The sequence below is a fragment of the Narcine bancroftii genome, chromosome 2 (genome assembly GCF_036971445.1).
Source record: "Narcine bancroftii isolate sNarBan1 chromosome 2, sNarBan1.hap1, whole genome shotgun sequence".
Taxonomy (NCBI): domain Eukaryota; kingdom Metazoa; phylum Chordata; class Chondrichthyes; order Torpediniformes; family Narcinidae; genus Narcine; species Narcine bancroftii.
Window position 1 is genome coordinate 182,431,998 of NC_091470.1, and position 24,765 is coordinate 182,456,762.

Consider the following 24,765-nt stretch of genomic DNA (forward strand, 5'->3'; position numbering starts at 1 on the left):
GCAGGGGAAAATTGGTTGGTTGGGGTTGGGTGTTGGGTTTTTCCTCCTTTGCCTTTTGTCAGTGAGGTGGGCTCTGCGGTCTTCTTCAAAGGAGGTTGCTGCCCGCCAAACTGTGAGGCGCCAAGATGCACGGTTTGAGGCGATATCAGCCCACTGGTGGTGGTCAATGTGGCAGGCACCAAGAGATTTCTTTAGGCAGTCCTTGTACCTCTTCTTTGGTGCACCTCTGTCACGGTGGCCAGTGGAGAGCTCGCCATATAACACGATCTTGGGAAGGCGATGGTCCTCCATTCTGGAGACGTGACCCACCCAGCGCAGCTGGATCTTCAGCAGCGTGGACTCGATGCTGTCGACCTCTGCCATCTCGAGTACTTTGACGTTAGGGATGAAAGCGCTCCAATGGATGTTGAGGATGGAGCGGAGACAATGCTGGTGGAAGCGTTCTAGGAGCCGTAGGTGATGCCGGTAGAGGACCCATGATTCGGAGCCGAACAGGAGTGTGGGTATGACAACGGCTCTGTATACGCTTATCTTTGTGAGGCCTGGAAGTCAGCCTGAAGAAAACTGAGGTCCTCCATCAGCCAGCTCCCCACCATGACTACCAGCCCCCCCACATCTCCATCGGGCACACAAAACTCAAAACGGTCAACCAGTTTACCTATCTCGGCTGCACCATTTCATCAGATGCAAGGATCGACAATGAGATAGACAACAGACTCGCCAAGGAAAATAGCACCTTTGGAAGACTACACAAAAGAGGATTCAATTAATATAACAATAATACACTGAATATAAAATCATAGAAAAACATTCATAAGGCCCGAAGAAAAATAAAAAGGAGAGTCCTTCTTCTCCCAGCGCCCCTTCCCCAGCTTGGAAAGAAAGAAAGAAAAGGGGACAGACACCTGGGAATAGAGGGAGAGAAAAAGAAAGAAAATAGAAAGAAGCAAGTTTTGATATCTCAGAGTCACATCATTTTAAAAGTATTATATTTCTAATAAGGAGTACACTATTTAACAAATATCAAAATAAATGATACAATCTGTGCATTTAAGGTTGCCAAATTTCCATGAACGTGCCCTATCTATTCCTAAGACTATAAATAATTTTCTGAAGGGGAATACAACCATTCACGACCATGTTCCAATCGGATTTCCATGTTACATATCCTGGCTATAGGCAATGCAATTTGAATAAATTTAGATTTACTTCTGGAGAAGCTAACTTTTGCAACTGCCAAATTCCCCAAATGAAATTATTCCAGGTCTAGAGGACCTGTGTTGCCAACACTTCCCCCAGTTCTATCCAAAAGGGTCTTAATTTCGTGCATAACTAGGTGGAATGTGAAACGGTACCGACATCTATACCACACCTCAAACACCTATCAGAAAATTCTGGTTTATTTTTATGTATCTTTTGAAGTGTGAGAGATAATTGGTGTAGAAAAATTTAATGAATCAGTCTATATCTAGAATTAATTCAGGCAGTCCACATAGATCTGACCAGCATTGTGGATCGACTCTGATCTCTCGCTCAATCTATGTCGTCCAGATTTTGGGCTTTGATCTTGGATCAGAGCACGTAACAATGGTTCTCAACCTTTTTTCTTTCCACTCACATACTACTTTAAGTATTCCCTATACCATAAGTGCTCTGTGGGATTGCTATAGGTGATATGTGGGTGGAAAGAAAAAGTTTTAATCGCCCCTGAATTGACTCGTTATGTGCACGGTTTCAGAACTCCAAAAGAAATGGGCCAATGACAATTTTTCTCAAGCAAAATAATTGGGTCTAGAGCAGTGGTTCTCAACCTTCCCTTCCCACTCATATCCCACCTGAAGCAATCCCTACTAATCACAGAGCAATGATGGCATAGGGATTACTTAAAGTGGTATGTGAGTGGAAAGCAGAAGGTTGAGAACTACTGGCATATATATTAGAGATAAATTTGGTTGCAATCCCCTTTTGAATTAGAATTTTCAGGTATATGCACATTGGTAGGAGCATTAATGGTCTCTACTTTTCCCTCAAAAAATGATAGCAATTGGAGATGGCAGGAGAATACGTTGTTAGGTAAATTATATCTAAGTCCCTTAAAAGACATAAATTGCCTCAGTTGATCATCAATGCAACTGATACCAGGTTGCCAAGATTCTATTACCAAAGTCATGGGAATTAAACTGTTTTGAGATAAAGAATAATCCCTCCTTTAATTCCACAAATTGTTTAATTTAATCCCATCTGTGTCATCGGCAAACTTGGCCACAAAGCCATTCATTCCATAATCAAAAATCACCAATATGCAACATAAAGTGGATGGACCCCAACACTGACCCTCGTGGAACACCACTAGTAATTCCACTAGAACTCCAGTCTCCTCCAAAACCCTACAGGGTTATAGGTCAATTGGGGTATTTGGGTGGCATGTGCTCGGGCATTGGAAGGGCCTGTTACTCTGCTGTATGTCTACATCTTTACTCATCTTTAAACCTTTGTTTTTTTTAATCCCCTCCTCCCTCGTTTCTAGGGTCACGATGGTGCTAAAGGTGAGCAGGGAGAAGATGGCGAGCAAGGGCAAGCTGTAAGTAGCAATGGAAGGAATGTTGTCTTTTAACTGGTTTTGGGCGAGCTACTCAATGACTGACCCTTCCTTCTCACTTTGTCTTGTCACACAGGGGTCACCAGGACCAACGGGAGAAGTTGGGCCACCAGGTCCTCCTGGGAAGAGGGTAAGCAAGGGCTTCCAACAACTACATCCATTGGCTCTGGTTGGAGATGCTCACATACATAAAACAGCTTCATCCATTGGCTCTGGTTGGAGATGCTCACATACATAAAACAGCTCCATCCATTGGCTCTGGTTGGAGATGCCCATCTACATAAAACAATTCCATCCATTGGTTCTGGTTTGAGATGCTCACATACATAAAACAGCTCCATCCATTGGCTCTGGTTGGAGATGCCCACCTACCTAAAACAACTCCATCCATTAGCTCTGGTTGGAGATGCCCACATACATAAAACAACTCTATCCATTGGGTGAGTTGGGAGATGTCTGTGGTGTTTTGCTTTTTCCACTAAGGTTGGGTGAGACAAGAACCAGAGATGATGGATTAAGGATGAAAGGGGAGAGGTTTAGGGAGAACATTGGTGGGGGGGTGGAGGGGGGATGGACCCAGCTGCCAGTTGAAGAGGTGAATGTGGGCTCAATTTTCACATTTAATTTAGACATACATGGATGGGAGAGGTCTGGAGGGCGATGGACTGAGTGCAGGTCAGTGGGATTAGGCAAGAAAAGAATGGTTCGGCACAGACTAGAAGGGCCAAAAGGTTCTGTTTCTCTGCTGTAATCTTCTATGGTTTAAGATGACCTATAGCAATGCAAGATTGATACCATGGCTCTGAGTCAACATCAGCCTCCCGCAGATGAGTCTGGTCTCCTTGGCTTCTAGGAATGAGGCAAGCTCCAAACTCCAGGAGCTACAAGGGGGGGCAGAGAATTGAGGGAGATCTTTGTTGGCACACCTGGAGATGGGCAAGTGGTATATCTAGGATAAACACTGAAAATGCCCGAAACAGTCACTCCAAGGCAGGACTTGCAGAGTAAACGGCAGAACCCTGCAGAGCATTGAAGACCGGGGGGGCATAGTTCCTTTAAAGTGATGGCTCAAGTTGACAAGGTGGTGAGGAAGGAGTTTGGCTTCCATGGTTGAGTACGAAAGTTGGGGCTTCAGTCAAGGCGTCGGTGAGAGCACACTGCATGGAGTTCTGATCAGCCAAGTGCGGGCAGGACATCAGTACAGAGGGAGGGGAGATTCACCAGGGTTGTTACTGAGTCTGGAGGGTTTGTGTCAAAGGGGGAGGTCGGATTGGCCGGGTCTTTATTCTCTGGAGTGTAGGAAGCGGGGAATGTTGGGGGTGGGAGTGACCATAAAATCACTGAGGAGGATGCATAAAGTGAATGATCACACTCTGTTTCCCAGGGTAGATGATTCTAGAACTAGAGGGCATTGGCTCAAGGTTCGGTAAGGGACCTGAGCAACAATGTTACCACTCACAGTGGGGATCCTTATATGAAACGAACTGCCTGTGGAAGGTGTAGACATGGGCACAATTAGGGCTTACAAAGGTATTTTGACAGATGTATGGAGTTAAACAAGGAAATACCAGGGTCTTGTGCAATACGCAGACATGCTGGAGAAACTCAGCAGGCCACGTGGCCTGCATGGGAAGAGAGTTTGGCTCTGCTCTTATTCTTAAATTTCTATTAACCACCTCCGCCATGTCTCTCTCTCTCTTTCCCTCTTGCTCTGTCTCCTTTCTTTCAGTTCTCCACCCCCTTGCCCCCTCCTATCAGAGGGCTACCCTCTCCCCCTCACTAAAACAGGTCAAAAGCAGGCAGGCGTTTGGGGGCAGCCCGGTTGGCGTCGTGCCTCTACAGCGCCAGCAATCAGGACCAGACAGGGGGTCGAATCCCACGCTGTCTGTAAGGGGTTTGTACGTTCTCCTCGTGCCTGCGTGGGTTTTCCTCCAGGGGGTCTGGTTTCCTCCCACCTTTCAAAACGTACCGGGGGATGTAGGTTAATGGGTTGTAAATTTGGCAGCACGGACTCGTGACCCGAAATGGCCATTTACCGTTCTATATGTCTAAAATTAAAAAAAAACCTGGGTGGGGTGGAGAGGAGGAGCACGGATCAACAGGTGAAAGGTGTTAATTAAGCCTGCATGGTATCTACTCATACTTTGTTCAGGCCCAAAATGTCATGGGTATGTCTGTATCGCCTATGGAAGCTACAAGACCTGCTGAGTTCCTCCAGCAATTCTGTGTGTTTATAACGAGGGGTGTCACTCAGTGAAGAACCTTCCATGCAATTGCCCTCAGGTCTGCATTGATCTACCATCCCTGGGGCAATACATTCTCTGATCTCACCAGGCCCAGACTGGCATCTGTCCAGACTCTCCCAACAGTTCACCTCCTGAATCATTCTGCTTTCTTCTCACAGGGTCCGGCCGGAGCTCGTGGTCCTGAGGGGCGAGAGGGAGAGAAAGGCAAAAAGGTAAGGTGTTGCGAGAAGCCACTTGTCTGTTATCGTTGGTGGGACGACTGAGGGTTGGGCAATGTAGAATGAGGGTGAGGGAGTGCAATCTGCCTGCTCTAGGATTCCAGCAGGTGAGAGATGAAAGCCAGTCCCGGAAGATATCAATAAGTTTGGGGTGGCAAGGTTGGTGTAACGGTTAGTGCAACGCCATTGTGATGCAATGATTGGTCTCTAAGTTTTCCCCGTGTCAGTGTGCATTTTCCCTGGGGGCTTCAGTTTCCTCCCATTCGAAATGTACTGGAGTGTAGGTTAATTGGATGTAAATTGAGCGGCGCAGACTCGTGGGCCTGTTACCGTGCCCTTTAAAACTTTAAAGAGTGCTGAATGATGCTTCGGCACAGATTAGAGGAGCTGAATGGTCTGTTTTCTGTGCTCTAGTGTCCTGTGGTTCTATATGTACAGTCAGATTATAATGTCCTGGAACTACTTTGAATCCCCTCCTCATTCCCACACCAATCTGTAGTCAGGATGAGTCCCAAGTGAAAATGCATGGACCAACACGTCATATTTGCTCCTGGGTAACCTTGAGCGTTGAATTTTCCATCTTCAGGGAACTCTCAACCTCTCGCTTGGTTCCAACTCTCCCCAAAATGTCAGCAATATATCTTTGTCTCCTATAGACGCTGAAAAGACCAGCCGGGATCCTCCAGCATTTCAACGAGTTCTTACTACAATCACAGTGTCTGCAGACGTGTTTCACTCTCTTCCATCTCTCTTTACCAAATCTTGCTCTTGGATTTCGCTCCAGCTCCCCACCCAAGAGGTCTCTTCCCACACCTGTCTCTTCACCCCTCCCACCTTCAGTATCCTCTTGGCAAATCTACCCCCCACCTTTATTCTTTTTACTCTCTCTATCTCCCCTTTGCTCTCAAAACACCAACAGGTCAGGGCACTCACATGAGGCAGTGTCTTAAGAAAACAACCTCTATCCTCCAAGATCCCACCACCCTGGCCACGCCCTCTTCTCACTGCTAACATTGGAAAGGAGGTCCAGAAGCCTGAAGACGAGGACCTAGCGGCAGAAGGACAGCTTCTTCCCCTCTGCCATCAGATTCCTGAATGGACAATGACCCACAGACATTTTCGCACTTCCTCTCTTGCACAAATTTATTTCAATTTTTTGCACCTGTGGTGCTGCCAGAAAACAATTTTGTGACACATGTTTCTGACAATAAATTCTGATTCTGATTCTGACCCTCAGTAAAAGGTCCATACCTGAAACGGTGATTGACCATGCCTTACCTGCTGGGTCCCTCCTGTTTCTCTTTGCTTGCCGAAACCACCAGAGGTGGCAGTTTTCATGTCTACCTGAATGGTTTATTTGGAAGATGCTTTCACCGGCCAATGGGTTAACTCACCAAGTGACCCATTCCTCTTGACTGCTCCCCGACATATTCCCAAACCTTGGCATTCCCAAGCTGAACCACGAGGATGTTTAGACATCCTGACTGTCAGACCAGTTTGAAGCTGGGTCCACATTAGGGTCTGATCGCTGCCCGGTGCTGATTCCCAATGCTCTCTCCACCTGGAGAGACTGAATCCCTTCTGCATTGGGACACTCACAAAGTCCAGTCCAATTGCCCCCCCCCACCCACTGTGCACTCTCCCACCAGACGCCATCAATATCAACTACTCCAAATTCCATTTGCCCCATCTTTCCTTCTTTCCCTATCCCTTTATCTCCCTTCATCTCCGCTCCCCACCCCCCTTCCGTTCTCTCATCATAAAGCTACCTCCGTTTTAGCATGCAACGCCGTTACAGCACCAGCGATCGGGTCCGGGTTTTGAATCCCGCGCTGTTTGTATGTTCTCCCCGTGTTTGTGTTGGTTTTCTCCCACCGTTCAAAACGTGGCGGGATTGTAGGTTAATTGATGGAATTGCAGCATGGGCTTGCCATCCCAAACGTCGTGTTGTACGTTTAAATTTTTAAAAAGCTTACAATTAAAATGTAAATAAATTTAGCCTCTCCCCCATCACTTCTCATCTTCTTTCTTTTCTACCCTCCAACCTGTCACCTCCCATGTCATGTTAGCCCCATCCCCTTCCTTCTCCTCTCCTCCACACCCCACTCCCCCACCCCTGCCATATTTTTATTCAGGGGTCTGTCTGACTTTCGTCACCCCTGATCAAGAGCCCAGGTCCTAAATGTCGACTGCCTTCTAAAGCTTCCTCTGGGTGCTGCGTGACTGCTGAATTTCTCCAGCACGTCTGTTAACTGGACCCTCTGTGCTCTCTTCCTCTCTCCCTCTCTGTCCCCCTCTCCTCCCCTTTTTCTCTTTCACTGACTCTCCCTCTCTCTTTCACATGCACACTGCCCTCTCTCTCCTATGCCCTCTCTTTCCCTTCCTCTCTGCCCTACTTTTTCCACACCCACCACCCTTTGGCTGTGAGTGAGAAGCAAGCAAGGAGCACTGGGGCTTACTCACATTCCCAATGCCTCCAGGATGACAGGATTGCGGGGAGAAGGTGGGAGGGATAAGAGCGGGAACCAGAAAAGGGGGAGATTATCAAGCCCCTTGTCTTTGGCCATGGCAGCCTGGGGCTGGTGGGGCCCCGAGAGACCACGGTGTGCATGTGTTAACGAATTCTACTGTTATGTTTTAGGGTGAAGCTGGTGCTGTGGGACCTCAAGGCAAGACTGGTCCAGTTGGCCCCCAGGGTTCCGTGGGAAAACAAGGTCCAGAGGGTCTCCGTGGTATTCCTGGCGCCGTGGTAAGTCTGCTGGAAGAGCAGGGGATGTGATTCACCTGGGAAAACTTTATAGTCATCCCTTCCCTTCCATTTCCACCCTCTCCCCCTTTACACCCCCCCCTTGCCCTTCCCAACATCCCCTTTCCCATCCCCCTTTTCTACTCTCTCACCTCTTTCCCCCTCTCCCCATCTCTACCCCCCTTTCTGTTCCCCTCTCTATCTCTATCTTTATCATCCTTTATCACCTCCCCTCTCTCTCCTCTTCCTCTCCTCTGCCCACTTTCTATACTCTGCTTGCTCTGTCCCTCTCCCCTCTCCCTCCTCTTGTCTCTCTCTCTCTCTCCCTCTCTGACCCCTAACCTTCCTCTCTCTCTGACCCCTATCCCTCCTCTCTCTCTGACCCCTATCTCTCCTCTCTCTCCCTCCCTCTACCCTCTCTGCCCTCTAGCCCTCCCTTCCTCTCTGTCTCCTTCTCCCTCCCTCTTCCTCTGTCCTCTCTTGGATCCTTACTCTCCTCTGCCCTCTCTCCTCCTCCACCTCTCTCTCTCTCTCTCTTTCTCCCCTCTGCTCTGCCTTCTCTCCCTCTGCCCTCTCGCCCCCCCCCTTCCTCTGCATTCTCTCACATCCTTCTGCCCTCTATCCCTCCCCATTCTCGGCCTATCTCTGTCTCTCCCTCTGCCTCCTCCACTCTCTCTCTCCCCCGCCCCCCCCAACTCTCCTCTGCCTTCTGCACTCTACCTCACCCTGTCTGACATGGTGACCTTATTGAACCCTTGCTTGCTTCTCTCCCACAGGGTGAACAAGGAACTCCTGGAGTCCCTGGACAGGTCGGCCCTCCCGGCCCAATGGTAGGTGAACCTTGGATCCTGCTGGTCATTGGCTCTGAGTGACTGGAAGGGAGTCTGGGAAAATCGGGGATGAGAACATATCTGATTCCCTCTCACTGCCACTGAGTGGTGCGGCACATAACCCCCACTGCCCCAAGACCCACTGATATCCATAACATCCAGCAGCCATTCTGAACAAGTACCATATGGCCTTTCTGGGGGCCATGGACTGAAATCATAAAATATTTTTGATGGCTTTTTAAATGTAGTCACTCGGAGACAATTACAGAAGGAACTGACCAAAATTAACTGCTTCACAGGGAAGGGGGCCCATAAACTTTGAGCAGAGCCCTAAGGGTACCACAGCCAGAAATAGGTTGAGAATGGATGGCATAGATCCCCCTAGCCCCTTCAATTCTCAGACAGGACCAACCTCCCTCCCTCTCCACTCATACTTCAGCCCGTCACCCACTTTGCTGATACCTCCTCAGGACCAGGTACCCCAAGCCCACAGCAGCTCAGTCTCCCTGAAACCTTATTAACACCGAGACCTCCCTCCAAACCCTGGCAGATAGGCCCCAACACGTTGACAGCCTCACACCCTCCGACCGCTCTGAGCCTCTTCCTCCTGTCCATGGCAAAGATCACCCAGAGCCCTCCTCCCTTCGACTCCTGGTCTCCGCTACTGCAGGTTGTTCCCTGGGATGTGAGACCGCAGGCCGCGGGTTCAGGAGAGGTCAGGTATCCCCCCACGGCTAAAGCCGGTTGGGTTGGCAGTTTTCGTCCTGTTTCTCGGGATCTGGGCTGCAAGTTGTCTAGCCTCTCCTGGTAGCTCATCCCCTCCAATCCAGGCTACACCATCATAAGTTAAACAGGGAAGTTTGTAAATGCTATGATTGCAATGAAATAATAGCAATTCTCTTCTGCACTGTTTGCAAAGCCTCCACGTCCTTCCTGTAATGGGCAGACCACACACAAAACTCATTAGAAGCAGGACTTGGCTGATCACAAGTCACCTCCAAAATGATCCAACCACCTCCCATGAATTTAAAAAGAAATTTACATTTAAAAAATTTAACCGCAGCATTTTAGAACAAAGGCCTATGCTGTAAAATCCCATGAACCTACCAACCCCGTTCGTTTGGGAGGGTGGGAGGAAACTAGAGTACCCGAAGGAAATTCACACAGACACGGGGAGAAAGTACAGGCACCTTACAGTCTGCGCTGGATTTGAACCCCTGCGTTCTGCTAACTGATGCTGAGGCCAGTTCATTAGATAAATTAAAAAAAAAAGATGGACATGGGCCCCACTGGTATAAGTGGATCAAGGGGAACTTAGGCTTGAAGGACATAGACTTTCTGTGATTTCTAGAGTTTTGTGTCGCAGCCTCATCCGGGCAAGCGGAGAGCACCCTGTGGTGCAGGTGGCTCATTTGTGGTAGACACTGGACGGTGCGTGGGGAGGCGAAGCCAAGCCAGCTTCTAGCCTGAGCTGGTTACCATGGTTAAACAAGGAAGTCTGCCCACGCTGGGATTGAAGCTGAACACACAGAAGTGCTGCAGAAAATCAGCAGGACTCGCAGACTTCTAAATTTTAATTTTTAATTTAAGCTTTGTTTGGTCCTTCTTGCAAACCAGATATACCTCTGTCTGCAACCCAGGAGATAGTTTTAGCTTTTATCATGTTGATAGCCTGACAAAATTTTAATGAAAGGGGAAGATTAATCCTTTATTATATTTTATAATTTTTAAGAAAAAAATATAAACACACAAAAAGGACTCAATAAATGATATTTGAACATATACAAATATACAAAAAAATTATATCCTTACAATGCATTAAACCCATCTGTACATTAAGATAAAGGAAAATTAACTATAGACAGAGGGGGAGAAGATGAAAATGGAAAAGGGAAAAGAGCTGGCAACATATAATACATCAACATATAATACAATCCAAAAAAAGATCAAAATAACAATTTTGAATTACAAGTAAGGGATGAGAATCAAATATAAAATGTGTAATAAATACATTAAACCATCTGGGCATTTAAATCATTCAAACAAGGCAGCAAAACATCGATGAATATGTTATATTCATTTCGAAGATGATAAGTAATTTTCTCCAGGGGTTGACAACTTTGAGTTTCCACATTCCAACGGTCAACCTATAAGAGGGAATCGGATTTCCATGTTACCACTCGGCATTTCCTGGCTGTTACCAAAGTGATTTTAATAGATTTGGGATTTACTTTTTTGGGGGGAAGTTAACATTCATGGCCAGCCAAATGTTCCCCAAAAAGAAACAATTTCAGAACAAGAGGGAAGTCCACCCCCATCATCTTCATTCATATTTCCCCCAAATGTATTTAAAGAGGTCTTGATTTAATGCATAACCAGGTAGTTCGTACAAAAGTACAATATCCATGCCACACCTAAAACAGTAGGGGAAGATGACTCTTCACCAACTCGTACATGATGTAATGTCCTATTTAAGTATGAAGCAAATTAGATACAGCATTATAGATAGAAAGTTTCAATTCGTAAAGAAGTGGGGCCCATTCATAGATTACGAACATGATTGGGAAGATTTAAGAAGTTCGGATGCTCTGGCAAAGGTCTGAAGGTCACTATTCAATCCATCCTTTTCTACAAGGTCACCTTGATTAGAGGGAGGGGGTAGATTAGATCTAGTTTTATGTTTTTGGTTTCTTTTTTGTTAGATCAATTTGTTAAATTTGAGTATAATATGGTTGTCATAGATCATATTCTTAAATTAGACAGACCTTAGTCTAATATAGTTTTACATACCTTGTATCCATATGTACATGATATGACCTATTATATCTTTTATTAAATACTTTGTAGGGTTTATATATTAAACTCAATAAAAGTATTTTAAAAAGTAAGAAATGAAGACACACATCACTGAAAGGACGTTGCCCCACCTACTCATGCTCAGTGGCTACATGATGATATGTCATGTTTAAATTTAGAGAAGATTCAATGCTCAATTTCCAATTTAAATTTAAATTTTCAAACATGGTGGGGACCCTTTTTTAGAATTATTTCCATAATCTTTGCTATAAATTTAGAGGTATTGACTAATAAGGTATTTTATTACTTTGATAAGAAATTATTTTTTCCTCTTTTGGCCAAACAACTTCATTCTTGGTAGTGGGTTTAGATTATCATTTTTAAAAATATATCGTTCAGGGGCGATCATCCGTCATGGTTTCCGACCCTCCGAATTCTAGTTGTTCCCTCCCCTGTTTCTAACCCCGATGTTAGTCCATCTCTCATTTTCATTCCCTGTCTCCTTCTGCTTTTATTTCCTTCCAGGTTTCTCATTGTCATTAAGTATTCTAGGCCAGGGATTCTCAACCTTCCTTTCCACTCACATTCCACCATAAGTAACCCCTAGGCCATAGGTGCTCTGTGATTAGTAAGACACTGCTTAAGGTGGGATGTGTGTGGAAAGAAAAAGGTTGAAAACCATTGTTTTCATTGTCCCTCATTGACTCATCATGTGCAGGGATTCAGAGCTCCAAAGGAAATGGGCCAAGGTCAATTTTTCTGAAGCAAAATATTCCATTGGGTCTAGAGCAGCGATTCTCAACCTTCCTTTCTCACCCACATCCCACCTTAAGCAATCCTTTACCAATCACAGAGCACAGATGGCACAGGGATTACTTAAAGTGGTGTGTGAGTGAAAAGAAAAAGGTTGAGACCTCTGTTTCTAATGTATCTCTTCACACAGCGTGTCCAAAGAATTCTGATGGCTGTTTTCTGATTCTTTTGAGCAATGTACAATTTGTTTATGTTCTTTGTCAAACTTCTTTGTTTGTTATCCTGTCCAAATATGATAGGCACAGCATTCTTCTGAGAGACCACATCTCTGCTCCATTGTTATATAATTAAGTAATTCGTATAATATGATCTGTCATTTGAGAATGCAGGGTATTTTGAATGTAATGCTATGATTTAAAATTAATGTACATTTTTTTTAACTTTTGGCAAGTATCTTTCTGTTCTCTATTTTTCAAAGTGGAAGTTCAATTTTAACATCAATAAAAATATTGAAAAGATCTCCAGCATGGTAACAGGCCCTTTCGGCCCAATTACACCCTATTAACCTCCAACCCGCAGTACGTTTCAAATGGTGGGAGGAAGCTGAAGCCCCCCGGGGAAATCCACACAGACACAGAGAGAACGTGCAGACTCCTTACAGACAGCGCGGGATTTGAACCCCCAGTCCCGATCGCTGGCGCTGTAAAGGCGTTGCGCTAACTTTGTTGCCTTGTTTTCTTAAATTCTATATCTGAGATTTTCAAATTGCCCCCCTAAACTCACATTCCACCTTAAGTAATCCCTCTGCCATAAGTGCTCTGTGATTAGTAAGATGGGATGTGGGTGTGGAAAAAAAGGTTGAAACCCACTGCTTTAATCATGCCTAATTGACTCGTTATGTGCAGTGTTTCAGAGCTCCAAAGGAAATGGGCCAATGACAATTTTTCTCGAGCAAAATATTTCAGTCACATTTGCATCTAGAGCAGTAGTTCTCAACCTTCCCTTCCCACTCACATCCCACCTTAAGCAATCCCTTACCAATCACAGAGCACTGATGGCCTAGGGATTGCTTAAGGTAGAAGGTGAGTTTAGGGGGGCAGTTTGAAAACCACTGTTCTATATGGAACAAAGATGCAGCACCAATGTTTCAGGCCTGAGTCCTTCATCAAGGTGGGAGCAAAGAGCAGGCAGGGGGCTGAATAAAAAGGTGGGGGGCTGGAGAGACGGGAGGAAAGGGCGAGGGTAGGAGCACAGGCCAACATGTAAGAACATCAGTGGATGCAGGCGGGAGGGTAGAAGAGCAAAAAGCTGATGGGGGAGTGGGTAGCTCTCTGGTCGGAGAGGGAAGTGGGTGGGGAAGCTGGAGGAAACGAGACAGAGGGACAGGGAAGGGGAGAGAGAGAGAGAGAGAGAGAGAGAGAGAGAGAGAGAGAGAGAGAGAGAGTGAGAGACAGAGACTCGGTGGATAAATTTAACGGAAAGTGGAGAAGTCCATGTTTAATCCTGTTTGTTTGGAGAGTGCTCAGATGGAATATTAGGTGTTGTTTCTCAAAAGGCGGCAGTTAGCACAACACTATTACACCTGCGAATCCAGTGCTATCTGTGGGGATGTTCTCCTTGTCCCTGTGTGGGCTTTCCCTGTGTCCACTGACAAAAGGCAAAGGAGGAAAAACCCAACACCCAACCCCAACCAACCAATTTTCCCTTGCAACCGCTGCAATCGTGTCTGCCTGTCCCGCATCGGACTGGTCAGCCACAAACGAGCCTGCAGCTGACGTGGACTTTTTACCCCCTCCATAAATCTTCGTCCGCGAAGCCAAGCCAAAGAAGACAGTTTCCTTTCACCCACCAATAATGTTCAGGGTTAATTTGGGTGTAATTGGGCAACGCAGATTTAAATGGGACAGAGTTGGCTTCTACCGTGCTGTAAATAATATTAAAAACTTAAATAAAAGTAAAAATTTGTAGGCGATAAGGCCATGGACAGACATGTCGGTGTGGGAGTGGGTTACAGAATTGAAGTGGGTGGCCACTGGGAGGTCCTTGCTGTGGCAGTGGACAGAGTAGAGGTGCTCAATGAAGCAATCTCCGAGACTGCGTCCAGTCTCTCCGATGTAGAGGAGACCACAGCGGATCATCAGATGCAGTCAATGACCCCTGCATCAACGAGTCAATCCCCCAGTCGCTCCGATGTAGGGGAGACCATAGTGGGAGAAGTCGATGACCACTGCATCAATGAGGCAATCCCCTCCCCACTCTCTCCGATATAGGGGAGACCACAGCGGCAGCTGTCGATGACCCCTGCAGATTCACAAGTGTGGCTTCACTTGGAAGGGCTGCCCCGAATCGCGGTGAGGGAGGAGCTGCGGGTGCAGGTGGAGAATATCCTGCAGTCACAGGGGTAGGTACCAGGGAGGGGGGGTATGAGTGGGAAGGGATTAGTGGTTGAGGAAGTCATGGAGGGAGAAATCCCTGCAGAAAGTAGAGAGGGGAGGGAGGGGAAGAGATGGTGGGATCAGCTTATAGTTGATGAAGGTCATAGACCTGAGACGCTGGTTGCCCTTTGCTTCCTATGGATGCAGTGTAATCTGCTGAAATTCTCCAGCACGTTTGTGTGTCCAGAGTTCACACCTGAGCAGTGCTGGGCACGTCTGTGCGGTCTGGTGTCGTTCCCTTTGTGGTGCTAATCCTCTCCTCTTTCCCCCTCCCCTCTGTCCGCAGGGTCCTCCTGGGTTGCCAGGCTTAAAGGGAGATGGCGGTTCCAAAGGAGAGAAGGTGAGAACCCCCCCCAATGGTCTGGCTGACATCGGAGTCAAGAGTCCTTGATCCTGGTGTATCTGCCTTGTTGTTGAATGAACTATGTGCTCCTCATTCTGAACCCCTGCCCGCTAATATTCTTTCCAGCCACCAACCTTGTAGTTTTGTGCAGTTGCTTCGACTCATTCCTCAAGCTCCTCCTCTCCATGGAAACATACCCAGTGGAATCGGCTTCTCATTGTGACTAACGTGTTCATCCCTGGGCAGGATGTGGACAAATCTCCTCTTCACCCTCTCCAATGCAGTCATGTCCTTTCTTAGTGTGGCAAGAACCTTTTGCCATCCCAAGATCTCTCTCTTCGACTCTCTCTCTCCCTCCCTCCCTCCCTAACTCTCTCTCTCCCTCCCTGACTCTCTCTCTCTCTGACTCTCTCTCCTTCCCTGACTCTCTCTCTCCTTCCCTGACTCTCTCTCTCCCTCCCTGACTCTCTTCCTCCCTCCCTCCCTAACTCTCTCTCCCTCCTTCCCTAACCCTCTCTCTCTCCCTCCCTCCCTTCCTGACTCTCTCTCCCTCCCTCCCTGACTCTCTCTCTCTCCCTCCCTCTCTGACTCTCTCTCTCTCTCTCTCTCGCCCTCGCTGCCACTCTCTCTTTCTCTTTCTCGTTCATTCCCACTCTCTCTTTTTTTCCTGTGGTTTCTGTCAAGCCCCTCTGATACACTCTGTTATTACCTTCGCCGACTCTGTGCAATTCTCTGGGGTAATCAGGTCATACCGTTTCATTGCAGATCTGTGCTTGCCTTACAGGGTCATCCTGGTCTCATTGGATTGATTGGACCTCCAGGAGAACAAGGGGAGAAAGGAGATCGAGGACATCCCGGACCACCGGGATCACTAGGTCCTAAAGGAGACAATGTAATTCCCGATAGCGTTCACTTTGCACAGCAGAGCAGCAATGGAGTTTCTATTGCCTTGTGAAGTCATTCCCATTCTCCGACCGGGTAATACATTCAGAAATCAGAGGTGCACAGTACATTGGGAGTCCTCGTGCAAGATAAGATTCCATAACAGTTAACTTGCAGGGAGTAAGGAAGGCAAATGCAATTCTGGCATTCAACTCAAGAGGAATCTACCTTGACCGTAGATCCATCTGACATCACCATAAGGGCTCAATAAAATTTTTTAAATTTATGCCGGGTCCGACGTTGGCAGGTGCTAGCAAACGTTAAGTCATGCATTCGACACGTGGGCCAAAACAAAACGATTATGCTGCCAGCCACATAATGGGTCACACCTAACTTATAGTACAGACCTTGTTTGTAATTGGAATCTATAATATATGCATGTATTTAACTATGGTATTTAGACATGTTTGTATAATATAGAGGCTTAGGTAAATATGTATTTGTGCCATTTCACCTATAGTGATCAACTTACGCCCAAATCAATTAGCATCCCCACTTCCAGAACGCGTGTCGATGCGCGGCTGAATAAGAGCAGGGATGTAGTGTCGAGGCTTTACAAGGCATTGGAGAATTGTGAACATTTTGGGCTCCTCATTTAAGAAAGGATGTGCTAACGTTGGAGAGGGTTCGGAGGAGGTTCGCCAGGACAAAAGCGTTTGACCAGCTCTTGCAATTTAGGAAAACGAGAGGGAATCTCATTGAAACACTTGCGAGTGTTGAAATGAGTGGACGGAGTCGGTGTAGAAAGGTTGCTTCTCATGGTGGGAGTATCCAGGGCAAGAGGGCTCAACTTCACAAATGATGGGCATCCACTCGGAACAGAGGTGCGGAGGAATTCCTTCAGCCAGAGGGTGGTGAATCTGTGGAATTTGTTGCCACAAGCATTTATGGAGGCTGGGTGTATTTAAGGCAGAGATTGACAGGTTCTTGATTACCCAGGACATCAAAGTTTATGGGGAGAAGGCCGGGCAGTGGGGCTGAGTAGGGGAATGGATCAGCTCATGGTTAAATGGGAGGGCAGACTCGATGGGCTGAATAGCCAATTTCTGTTCTTATTTCTTATGGTGTTAATAGTGTTACCTAAGGCAGGATCTGTTGGTATTGAAAATGGTGCAGAGGAAGTTCACCAGAATGATCCCTAGGTTATCATGTGAGGAGGATTTAATGGCTCTGGGACTGTACCTACTGGAGTTCAGATGAAGGGTGATGTCATTGAAACCAATCTCCTGGACAGAGAGGACATGGAGAGGATGGTTCCGATGGCAGGGGAGTCTGGGACCAGAGGGCGCAGCCTCAGGATACAAAAACTCTCCCTTTAGACCAGAGATGAGGAGGAATTTCTTTACCCCAAGGGTGGGGGGAGAGTGAATCTGTGGAATTAGTTGCCGCGGATGGCTGTGGAGGCCAAAGTCATTGGGTAGATTTAAGACGGAAGATCAGGAATGAAATCAAAGGCTATGGGGAGAAGGCAGAAGAAGGGGTTGAAAGGTAAATCAGCTAAGATGGAATAGTGGGCCGAATGGCCTTATTCCACTCCTACATCCTATGGTCCAGTTTTGAACCTTCTCTCTCCCAGTTTCTCCAATGTCAGTAGGCAAGAGAGGAATGAAATGGCTGGATAATTATGTATGTTGGTTCACCTCGATTCACAAAGGTAAGTTTTTTCAATATATTTAATCATTTTATAAAGTTTTAAATTTAGACAAAGAACATGGTAACAGGCCCTCAGGCCTGTCCTGCCAAAATCCACCAATTAACCGACAACCCCTGTACATTTTAGATTTTTTTTGTTTTTAATGTAGACACACAGTGCAGTAACAGCCTCTTCCGCCCACGAGCCTGTGCCGCCCAATTACACCCAATTAACCTGCAGCCCCCAGTATGCTTTTTGAAGGGTGGGAGGACACCCATACATGTCACGGACAGGGCGCACAAGTGCCGGATTCGAACCCGGGTCGTTGTCGCTGTAATCGCGTCACACTAACCTTACACCCACCGTGCCACCCCAAGGAAGGGGAGACACAGTGGGAGTGGGGAGGAAAGAGGAGCTGCAAGGAGATAGGTTTCGACAACCAGCCTCCGACTGAGTTGTCTAAGCACACAGATCCTCCTCCATCTTATCGTCTTCTCTTTTCCCCTTAGGGTTTACCGGGCTCGACAGGCCCCATCGGCCCAGCAGGCCCTCCTGGTTTACCGGTAAGCTTCACCACTGATGGTTATGGAATGATGGCATCACCAGTTCTGGTGGCAGGTGCAATCCACCGGGCTGAACACAGGACCTGGTTGTCCAGCCTGGGGCAGGGTGGGGTCTAGGTGGAGCAGGATGTGTGGTCCAGTGGGGCTGGGAGCGTGGATGGGGTGTGAGTAAAGAGGGGTGTGTGGCAAGGTGGTGCGGGGCACGTAGATTGGCCGGAGTAGGCTGGGTGCAGCATGTGGGTGGAGAGGGGCTCCTGGTCTGCTGGGGCAGGGCAGGGTGTGAATAGAGAGGGGTGTGTGATCGAGTGAGGCAGGGTGGGGTGTGGGTGGAGAGTGATATATGGCAAGGTGAGGTGAGGCACGTAGAGTGGATGGAGCAGGCAGGGTGTGGCGTGTGGGTGGAGAGGGCCTCATGAGCAGTGAGGGGCTTGTGTGTGGGGCATGTGGGTGGAGACGGGTGCATGGTCCAGTGGGGCAGGGCATATGGGTGGGGTGCGGCTGGGGAGAGTAGTGTGGCCTGGTGGGATGGGGGAGAGGGGTGCATGGTCCAGCGGGGCAGGCCGCATGGGTGGGGAACGCCATGTGGCCTCGTGGGATGGGGTGTGGGCAGAGAGCGGCACATGGTCTGCTGGGGCAGAGTGCATGGGATGGGGTATGGGTAAACGGGGGCACATGGCAAGGTGGCACGGGGTGTGTAGAGTTGGCGAAGTAGGCTGGGTGTGACATGTGGGTGGAGAGGGCTTCGTGAGCAGTGAGGTGCTTATGTGTGAAGGGGGCTTGTGTGGATGGAGAGGGGCAGGTATGTGGGGCAATTGGACAAGAGGTTGTGCGCGTGGTGACAGTCGCGCCTGAGTTCTAGATTATGTGTACCACTGGCTGAGTGCGTGTGACTGGATACACCGTTGATCAATGGCCAGGGTTACCCATCCAGTATGGACACTACAACTGATGAAGGCAGCGGGAAAAGCACAGTATTTTACCCTTGTATAATTATGAACTCAACTACGGTCTCAGCTCAAAGATGAAGCCTTCAGCGAAGGAGAACGGGGAGGCAACAACTACAATTCAGAGGGTCGGAGATCGTGACACGATCGCCTGCGCCGAATGGCAAGACCACTGAATGAATTAATTAAACAGGTGTAATGTGAAACAAAACTGACTTTGATCTACCATAAGGCAGACATAGATTCACCATCAGCAGATATTGTCTGGTGCCCCTGACAGCCCTGACAGTCAAGAGAAATAGAAGCAAGACAGGGTCGTCCGTCGTTTCCCACCCCCCCCCCCACCCCCCCACCACGAGTCACTGACTATCCATGGATTTGCTTTCAGTGCTGCCACAGACCCTGTGGTCAGAGACCTGGGGCTTCTCTCTGGATCAGCAAAGGATGAGAGGTGATTTAATGGGGGTGTACAAAACATTCAGGGGCTTATTCGAGTGGACAGCCACAGCTTTATTCCCGGGGCGATGTCCATTTAAGGTGAGTGGAGGAAAGTGGAGGCATCAGAGGTAAGTTTCTTCTACAGCAAGTGGTGGGAGCCTGGAATACATTGTTGGGGATTGTGGTGGAGGCCGGTACAGTAGGGACATCCAAAAGTAGGTTCATGGATGTGAGAAAAAGGGATGATTTTGGGTGTGAGGGAGGGAAGGATTAGGTTGTTGATATGGGCCACCAGCAACATAGTGGGCCTGCACTGTGCTGGAATATTTTCTGTTCAATCCAAATTATTCCTTCTCGCTCCCTGCATCTTCTGAGGTGCCATATCCCTACAGTGCTTGCTGTCTCCCTCATTTATGTTAGGTTGCCTGAGTTGAGCTCGATGGTCTCTTCGAAACTGTGCTAATGGGGAAGAAAGCATGTTCTAACTGCAGTCATCCTAACACTGTCTCCTCTTCCTGCAGGGTCGACCTGGTCCTAAAGGTTCAAAGGGTTCCATGGTGAGTTCATCGGCCTCACAGAGAAAGCTCTGAGCCAGCTGACTGAATTCACGGGCATCAAGGGCAAACGTGGTCTTGTTCAGGGACAAATGTTGGAAGGTAGTGTCCTTGCCCGGGATTTGAATCCACTGCCTCAGGAAGATGCAGGAGCTGGCACTATATCGAGAAGGCTCGTTGGAGGGAAGGGAGGGGCGGGCGAGGAGAAGGTTTGCGGAGTAGATGGAGGTCTTAACGCAGTGCAGCCCGCCTCTCCGGGAAATGTCCCCACATGTTGTCGGGCAATAGTTATCCATAAGTGGCCAATTCCCACCCCATTTGTGGCCATGTTTGTCCATCTGGCTCATGCACGGCCAGACCCGCAAACTGGAAGAACAACACCTCATTTTCCGTCTGGGCCCCCTCCAACCGGATGGCATGAACATCGGCATCTCCGGTTTGCGTTAGACCACACCCCCATCATCCCCATATCTCCCATCTTAGCTCTCTCTTGCTCTATTGCTTGCTCAGTCTCTCTCTCTCTCTCTCTATCTCTATTGCTCTCTGCCTGTCTCTCTCTCTGCCTCTCTCTCTCTCTCTCTCTCTCTCTCTCTCTCTCTCTCTCTCTCGCTTGCTTTGTCTCTCTGCCTCTCTCTCTCCCCTTTTCCTTCTGTCTCCTTTTTCAGAAGCAAAATCAATTCTCACCTTTCCTCTCTCCTCATATCAAATTAACACCCTTTTTCTGTTGGTGTGTTCTCCTGACCCTCCTATTTTTTTCCCCTTTACTCTCCAGCCTTTATTTAAGATGTCTTTCTTTTGAAAAAGGGCTCAGGCTCGAAACGTTGTTGATATATCGCTACCTCCTGTGGTCGCTGTGAGACCGGCTGAGTCCCTCCAGCATTTCTGTGTTTTTATTACAATCACAGAGTCCACGGACCCCTGTGTTTCACAACAGTCATCCATCAGCCCGGTTTAGAACACACTATTTGCAGGAGCTTGCTGCTCGAGTGCTGGCTGCTGTGTTTTCCGCACTGCAACCAGTGAATGCCCTTCGATGGGAAATTTATTGGTCGGGGACCAGGTTGCATTTGCTCAGATGGAACATTTAAGCTTTGGACGACATCTGCAGGCAACGAGCATGTTGCCTAGTGGGGCAAAGTTCAAGTTCATTATCATCTGACTGTACAAGTATAACCAGATGAAACAACATTTCTCCAAACCACACTGCACACAATACACAGCGCATAATAATATATATAGAAGTGGGCATTTTGGAGCCTGAGGGGGCGATCTCATTGAAACATTTCAAGTGTTTAAAGGCTTGGACAGAGTAGATGTGGAAAGGTTGTTTCCCACGGAGGGAGAGTCCAGGGCTAGAGGGCACAACTTCAGGATTAAAGGGCGCCCGCTAAGAACGGAGACACGCCGTGATTTCTTCAGCCAGAGGGTGGTAAATCTGTGCGGTTGTGGAGGTCGGGTCACTGGGTGTATATTTAAGGCAGAGATTGACAGGTTCTTGATTAGCCAGGGGCATCAAAGGTTATGGGGAGAATGGCGGGCAGTGGGGCTGAGTGGGAAAATGGCTCAGCTCATGATTAAATGGCGGGGCAGATGCGATGGGCTGAATGGCCTAATTCTGCTCTTTTGATTCATGATCATTATGGAATGATTTAGTCAGTTGCAGGATTCAATTCATCAATCTCGCAGCTTTTGGGAAGAAGCTATTTCCCAGCTTGGCCATCCTGATCTTGTACCTACTCCCTGATGGTAGTGGGTCAAAGATACTGCGCGCTGGATGGAAAGAGTCCTCAATAATTCCTTGAACCCTATTTAACCAACGATTATTCAGCACAATTTATAGAGTAAATTTGGTCTTGGATTTGTGCCTGGAGTTGTTATGACTTGGTTTGCCCAAGCCTACTTGGTACACTCATTCAAGAGCTCCTTGTATATCTCAGGGTCATTCATAGGCTCCACTCAGCTACCTGTTCTGACGCCCACAGGATCAGGAGACACATTCCAAGGCTTCAGCTTTTCCCGGAAGGCATAATTGTAGCTTCGCTTTGGGACTGCAGTATTGCACATCTCGGATTGGCAGATGTTGGTGGAGCTCGCCCTCTCATTGGCTGGTGTGCCTGGGCTCCAGGCCAATCAAAGCCTTCCTTCCTGAGATGCTGACTCGGATCTCCATCAGCCACAAGGACAGGTGTTTGGTGGAGGATCTTTCTGAGCAGTTAACAGAGCCAGAGTTCACAGACTTCATTTGATGGATTTTGCTCATTTGCGGAACCCTCTTGACAACATTTTGCAGGAGCACGATTGAGAGCGTCCTGTCTGACTGCCTCGCTGTGAGGGCCAGTAGCTGCAAAGCATCGGACCAAGCATCAATACAGAGGATCATTAAAATGGCCAAGAAGATCACTGGGGGTTTCCTTTCATCGAATGATGACATTTAGCAGGAACGTTGTCTAAACAGGACTCAAGATGGGCCTGGACCCTATAAATCCAGTGCACAGTATCTGATCCATTGGCATGAGGAAGCATTAAAATCAGGACTGCCAAGCTGGGATACAGCTTCTTCCCACAGACTGTGAGATTGATGAACAATATCCTCTAATCGTGAAAATCGTCCCAAGTATATTCATATATTTATTTTGATTATTTATGGGATCGTTATGTACTTTTTGTGCCTGCACCGTGGTCTGGGGAGACGCTGTTTTGTCAGGTTGTACAGTCAGATGATAATAAACTTGAACTTGAACTCTCACTAACATTGGAAAATTTGGGGGTGAGTGGAGGGTTTAGACCCCACAGGGGTTTCTCCTGAATTTTTAGGGAATGCACCTGGCTGAGATGGTTTATTGGGGTTTCGTGATTGGTGTCTATTCGAAATGCTTGACGTCCCTACTCCAGGATTGATGTCCTCATTGGCGCGGGACCCCGAGATGGGCTTAGGGGTTCACCCATTCAACTTGTGCAGCAGCCCCACTGCGGACTGGGAAACCAGTCCACCCAGATTCTTTGGCACCAATCACCTTCCCCCAGACCCATCCTGTTGTTCCTCCCCTCTTGGGGATGGAGCCTTAGTCTGCCCAGATCCTAGTCTTTTGGAAAGTACCTCCACGAACTTTGCTGTCACCTCACCTCCCTGCCCCCCACCTAAAGTCTCTCCCCGATGAAGCTTATAATCAGGTGATCTAACATCGCTGGGTGTTTCAGAATCAGGACTTGTTGTTATAAACACATCTGTGAACTCCATTGTCTTGAGGCAGCATCACGGTCCAAATATTGCTATAAATTATATTTCAAAGATAAATAAATATCGCAAGAAACTCAGAGAAAGTGAGGTAGTGTCTTTGGTTCATTGTCCATTCAGGAATCTGATGGCGGAGGGGAAGTCCTCAGGCTCCCGTAGCTCCTTCCCTGAATACTGCCCGGTCCCATTGACTAGCTCCTGGACCATAACCCTCTATACCCTTCCCATCCAAACTTTTTTAAATGCCTTCTTTTTCTCCCACTCTTGCTGCCTGACCTGCAGATTGTCCTTTACTCCAGGATCGAGCATCTTCCATCTCCTGTGTATCTTGAGTATTGACTGTAGAAGTTGGGATGTAAAGTTGTGTAAGACATTGGTGAGGCCAGATTTGCAGTTTTGTGTGCAGTTTTGGTCACCTAACTACAGGAAAACTATTAGGAAGACTGAAAGAGTGTAGAGAAGGAGGCTGCCGGGACTTGAGGAACTGAGATGCGTGCAAAGATAATACAGGTTAAATCTTCAAAAACGTTCCGGGGATGTAGGTTAATGGGGTGTAAACTGGGCATCATGGACTCAAAGGGCTGAATTGGCCTGTCATGGTGCTGTGACAGCACGGTGCTGTAAAATTTAAAATGTTAGGACTTTATTCCCTGGAGGGTCGGAGAATGAGGGATTTTATGGAGGTTCACAACATTAATGAGGGACAGAGAGTAAAGGGAAGCAGGCTTTTCCCACTGAGACAAAAACAAGAGGACACGGGTTTAAGGGGAGATTAGGGGGAACTTCCTCACACAGTGAGCGGCGGGGAGTGTGGAGCGAGCTGCCAGTGGAAGTGGTGAATGCGGGCTCAATTTTAACATTTAAGAAGAATTCTGACAGGCACATGGATGGGGGAGGAATGGAGGGCTAGGGACTGGGTGCAGGTCAGTGCGACTAAGCAAACGAAAAAATGGTTCGGCACAAACTAGGAGGGCCGAAGGGCTGTAGTGTTCTATACTTCTATGGTAGCAGAGTGAAGAGGGCATGGCCTTGGTGTGGGGTGGGGTCCCTGAAGATAGAGACTGCTTTCTTAAGACGCGGCCTCATCACGGTGTCCCGTGATGTCAAAGGCTGAGTTCACAACTCTCGGATGGTGTCCCAAAAAACGACTTGGAACCATTTCCAATGGCGAGGGCAAAACTTGATCTGGATGTTTGTTGCTGCTGTGTTTAACTCCATTGTTTCTGTCGGATTTCCACAGGGAGTAGCTGGACGCAAAGGGGAGCGAGGTGTGAATGGTCCTCCTGGTGTTCCTGTAAGTACCACATCATTATTAATCTTTCCTTGACCCCCTCTCCACCCCCAAACCTGTTGTTTGCTTACCGTGTGGTTTCCTGAGAACTTTACAACAAAATGGCACCACAGAGTGAAGCTTTTTTCTGAATCTCTGGACACCCGACAATGAACTAAATTGTGAACAAAGAGCTGGGGGCACTCAATGGGGCAGGAAG

General features: G+C 47.8%; 1 protein-coding gene across 1 annotated transcript in view; it reads left to right on the forward strand.

Moving 5' to 3' along the window:
• Positions 1-24,765, forward strand: part of LOC138754746 (collagen alpha-1(V) chain-like) — a 244,223-nt gene that overhangs the window by 209,102 nt on the left and 10,356 nt on the right. The window contains exons 54-63 of the mRNA XM_069919517.1: positions 2,528-2,581; positions 2,676-2,729; positions 5,004-5,057; positions 7,705-7,812; positions 8,586-8,639; positions 14,910-14,963; positions 15,751-15,858; positions 18,051-18,104; positions 20,008-20,043; positions 24,516-24,569. Of these exons, the coding sequence (XP_069775618.1) occupies positions 2,528-2,581; positions 2,676-2,729; positions 5,004-5,057; positions 7,705-7,812; positions 8,586-8,639; positions 14,910-14,963; positions 15,751-15,858; positions 18,051-18,104; positions 20,008-20,043; positions 24,516-24,569 (630 nt within the window). The remainder of the gene's footprint in view (positions 1-2,527; positions 2,582-2,675; positions 2,730-5,003; positions 5,058-7,704; positions 7,813-8,585; positions 8,640-14,909; positions 14,964-15,750; positions 15,859-18,050; positions 18,105-20,007; positions 20,044-24,515; positions 24,570-24,765) is intronic.